The sequence below is a fragment of the Ictidomys tridecemlineatus genome, chromosome 4 (genome assembly GCF_052094955.1).
Source record: "Ictidomys tridecemlineatus isolate mIctTri1 chromosome 4, mIctTri1.hap1, whole genome shotgun sequence".
Lineage (NCBI taxonomy): Eukaryota > Metazoa > Chordata > Mammalia > Rodentia > Sciuridae > Ictidomys > Ictidomys tridecemlineatus.
In genome coordinates this window covers 200,287,945-200,292,887 of record NC_135480.1, presented here as the reverse complement: position 1 = coordinate 200,292,887, position 4,943 = coordinate 200,287,945, and the positions used below count along the sequence as shown (strand labels likewise).

Genomic DNA, 4,943 nt, shown 5'->3' with positions numbered 1-4,943 from the left:
TTAAGTCAGGTACATACCTCTAAACCCAGCTACGCAGGAGACTGAGAGGCAGGATGATTGCAAATTTGAGGTCAACCTCCACAACTAAGCAAGACCCTATCTCAAAAAAATCAAAAGGACTAGGGATGTAGCTTAATGGTAGAGCATCCCCAGGTTAATTCCCAGAACCAGAAAATAAAATAATAATATAATAAATTATCTCATAAGTATGCTTGTGATTACATTTGGAGACACCCATATAGTTCAGAATAATCGTCCCAATTCAAGATCCTTAATTTGATCATCTCTCCAAAGGTCCTTTTCCCTTGTAATGTAGCATTTCACAGTTCTAGGGATTAGGGCCTGGTACCTATGGGTGGCCCTAATTCATCTTACTACAGTGGTGATCATAGAGACTTATCACAAAGTTGGCATATCATAAGAGCTCCATAAATACAAGCTTCCTTCTTTCTCTATATCCTTCTTATGTATGTCGCCATGACCCTCCTTTCTTTAAAATTACCTTCAAATGCTTTTCTTGAGAGGAGTAGCATTATGTCTATACCTGTTAGGATAATAAAAATAATGACAATAATAACACTTACTAAATGACTATTGTAGCTAAGCACTGAGATGAGTTCTTTATCCATGGGATATAGATACCATTATAGTCCTTATTTTACAGACAGAGGAAATAATACCTAGGCAAAGTATTAATTTTGCCCAGTTTACCTAGGCAAACATACAAATAATACCTAGGCAAACTTAATTTTGCCCAGTTTACCCAGTTGGTGGTTCATATTAGGTTCAAATTAGGCTCTAAATCAGAGCTAGGGTTCAATTAGGTTTTAATTGTAAGGACTCTTTTTCAAAGTATAACGATGTCCTCAGCTATTATATCTTGCCTCTTACTTAGGAATGTGGTTCAAGTGTCTGGTTTTCTGACTTGGCCTCTGATGAAGATCTTTTAAGAAAGAGGAAGAAGAATAGTCTTCCTCTTCCTAACTTCCTAACTTCCCTTCGTCCTAACTTGTTTGCTGCAAATCAATGAATTCCTCGGCTGCAGGGATCATGCTGATTTATTTATATCCTAGGATAGGGCCTGGACACAGAATAGTTGTTCCTCTGGAATGTAAATCCTACCAGGGACTGACACTCCAATCTCTCTCTCTCTCTCTCTCTCTCTCTCTCTCTCTCTCTCTCTCTCTCTCTGTGTGTGTGTGTGTGTGTGTGTGTGTGTGTGTGTGTGTGTGTGTATGTGTGGCAGTGCCAGGGCATAGTACATGCTAGGAAAGTACTCTCCCACTAAGCTGCATGTCCAGCCCTTTCAGGGATTTTTGTCCACAGCAGCATTCATGCCTTAGAAGAGTGCCTGAAATAGAATAGTTGCTCAATAAATATCTGTTTTCTCTATGGTATATATATATATACAGTGGAGTATTATTCAGCTATAAAGAAGAATGAAATTATTATTTGCAGAAAAATGGATGGAACTTGGGCTGGGGATATAGCTCAGTTGTTAGAGTGCTTGCCTCGAATGCACAGGCCTTGGGTTCAATCCCCAGTACCATACACACACAGTGGTTGGAACTTGAGAACATTGTGTTAAGCAAAATAAGCCAAACTCAGAAGATCAAGAATTATATGTGTTTTCTCTCATGTGGGAGCTAAAGAGGAAAAAGGAAAAGAAAAGTTGGGGGGACCAGTAGAATAAAAGAAAAGGAACAGGGGGCTGGGGATGTGGCTCAAGCGGTAGCGCGCTCGCCTGGCATGCGTGCGGCCCGGGTTCGATCCTCAGCACCACATACCAACAAAGATGTTGTGTCCGCCAAAAACTAAAAAATAAATATTTAAAAAATTCTCTCTCTTTAAAAAAAAAAAAAAAAAAAAAGGAACAGGGAGTGGGAGGAAGGGAAGGAAAGGGGAATGAGGAGCGTGCTAGGGAATGATATTGGCTAAATTATATTTTTACATTGTGTGCGTATAGGAATATATAACAACAAATTCCTCCATTATGTACAAGTATAATGCATCAGTAAAAAAAAAATGTGGATAAAAATACCTGTTTTCTATGTCTGGCTGGCTAGCTACTCTGGGCATGGTTTAAACTTCTTCACTTCTTCACTTGTAAAAAATAACATTCACTATTTATTGGATGTATACTAACGTATACCATGTGCTAGGCACTTAAATATATTATCAGTAATCCTTGCCACCTTCCTAATAGGTAATATTGATGGGCTGTGGATGAAGAAGGGAGAGGGGAGAAGTCAAAGATTTTTCCTAGGTTTCTGACTTGGATATTGATCCAAGTGATAATGAAACTCCTGGGGAGTTTATGAGTTTTTTTTTTTTTTTGTCCCCCCACCACGCCAGATAAGCAGTCTCTGTGATATCTGCAGGTAGATACAGGAGTCTGTTCCTGTGGCAAAAGTTCCAGAGATGCCACCTGTGTACCAGTTAGTCTGAAGATGGTGGTGGTCTTGATCTTTCCAGAGCAAGGATGCTTCTTTTAGGAACTGTGGCCTTAAAGCCATTATTTCCATTGTACTCTAACTTGAACATGTTTATTAGTTTCTGTTCCAGATGATCGGACCGAACAACGAACCTGTCTTATTTGTGGGGACCGTGCTACAGGCTTGCACTATGGGATCATCTCCTGTGAGGGCTGCAAAGGGTTCTTCAAGCGGAGCATTTGTAACAAACGGGTATATCGATGCAGTCGTGACAAGAACTGTGTCATGTCTCGGAAACAGAGAAACAGGTGCCAATACTGCCGCCTACTCAAATGCCTCCAGATGGGGATGAACCGGAAGGGTGAGTGGTACTCAGTGCTCCTAACTGCCTGCCCTTCACCCATCTTGTACCTTTAGTATCAGCTGTTATATTTTAGAGTTATTAATTTCCCAAGCCTGCACTATACATCAGGTCTTACCTTGTATGCTCATAACTCAAAAATATATCTCCTGCTTATGGGAACCTCCCAGTTTAGGTGAGAGGAAAGACATAAGATGTTAAGGATTCTGTGCAGCTAATGCATAGGCCCTGTATGGTAAGACCCCAGTTAACAATTAGATCCTGACTGGGATTAATATACTCCCCTAGTTTTTCAAAGAATGATGATAATATAAAGTAGGAATTTAGATGGTTAAGTCATGTATGAGACAGGCGGTCTTGTGAATGTGGTATAATTTTGCTTACTAAAACCGTGGTGTATTCAGAGGCTGGATGTGTTCAGAAATCTGTATCTAGGTTGATGAAGAGTTTGTAATTTATTGGGAAGTTTCCTAAGAGCCATTAGGAAATTAATTAATCTACTAAGATTAATTATTAAAGGGAAGCTTTGAAGAATGGATTGGGGTAGGAGAAATAGAAAAACTACCCAGAAAGTTTTTAGAAGAGCCCAGAGGGATGGTGTAGAAAACAAAGTGGCACAGATGGAAGTTGGAGTTATGGAAGAAACTCACCCAATAGGAGTTGGTGACACACTTTTAGGCAATGTCAGAAGTTGAGGATTTGGATTAAGAATAATGGTCCTACCAGGAAAAAAAAAAGTCAGGCCAAAGGGCAGAATGGAGCAAAATGTTCACCTTGACAGCGCCCAGTTTGAAGTACCTCAGGATACCAAGAAATTTGTGAGCTATTGGCACAGAAAGCCTGGATGTGGTTAAGAGAAGGGCCAGTGCCAGAACACTAGATTATGAATAGAGGAGGACACTGTCATTCAGTAGAAAGGAGGCTCTAGAAGCAGACCACCCTGTAGACTTAGCAAGTTTACTTTATGTCTCTGATATTTTATATGATCTTACCTTTGAAGTGATATGTGAATACCTTTCAGAGTTCTGTAGAGGACTGAATATGATAATGTATGTGAAAAACACAGCATCATATTAGAGGTTCATAGCAGCAGTACATGAGAATAGAGGAGTTAGATTTGGTGAACTATTCAAGTTGGTTTTGTAGCATTAATGAATGTAGGCATCCAGATGTACTTTTTTTTTCAGGGGTTGGGGCGCAGGTAGTGCTGGGAATTAAACCCAGAGTCTCACATATACCAGTCAAATGCTCTGTCATTGAGCCATATCCCTCCCTGGTCACCAGATGTCCTTTAGATTGATTCTACTATGTGAGGGATAAGAAGGATCTTTTTAAGGGGCTGGGGCTGTAGCTCAGTGGTAGAGCATTTGCCTAGCTTGTGTAAGGCAATGAGTTCAATTTTCAGCACCGCATATTAATAAATAAATATCCACTGACATATTAAAAAAATAATTCTATACTTAAAAAAAAAGAAGGATCTTTTAAAAACTTACTTATTAGGAAAAAAGGTTAAAGGAGATACGAGAGAGCATTTAGATAAATTTTGGTGGTTTGTAATTTATTCATAATACTATTGAGCACTCACATGTACCAGAAACTTTTGTACTTTCCATGCATTATACCATTGAATACAGATAATAACCCTTTTATTGACTATTATTCCACTTTATAAATGTAATTTAGGGAGATAAAACTACTTGACAGTAGTTATTTTAGGGATGGTTATGACGACAATAATTTCTAAATTAGAATTTGTTGTTAGTCAATCAGAGCTTATACATTATCACATGGACAACTAAGTGCTTCATATGTCTGTGACATAGCTATATGTGCGTTAGAATATCATGTTTACTGAATGCTAAACAAATGCCACAGTAGGACATTTGAAGTGTTGCTAAGTTTGATGGTCCCTGCCTATCTTTCTAACCTTTCTTTCCAGAACACTGCCTCTGGGATGATTTAAACCATTTTGCCTGTGCTCAGCCTCTTCCTTTGTCTAGAAATCTTTTCCTTGTCCACTGTCACTTTCCTCTTATGAAAACCTTTCCCAGCCACCAGTACCAAACCAGTACTCTCTTGGAGAGTCTGTAGTCGTCTTCCTGCCCTCACCCTGATTTGGTTTTTTCCTCTACTTTTCTCATTACCCT

General features: G+C 39.2%; 1 protein-coding gene across 7 annotated transcripts in view; it reads left to right on the top strand.

The window, feature by feature from the left end:
• Nr6a1 (nuclear receptor subfamily 6 group A member 1) overlaps window positions 1-4,943 on the top strand; it is a 229,022-nt gene that overhangs the window by 181,177 nt on the left and 42,902 nt on the right. For all 7 annotated transcript variants that reach the window (XM_021723529.3, XM_078048188.1, XM_040286303.2 and 4 more), the window contains one exon: window positions 2,554-2,796. In XM_021723529.3, the coding sequence (XP_021579204.1) occupies window positions 2,554-2,796 (243 nt within the window). The remainder of the gene's footprint in view (window positions 1-2,553; window positions 2,797-4,943) is intronic.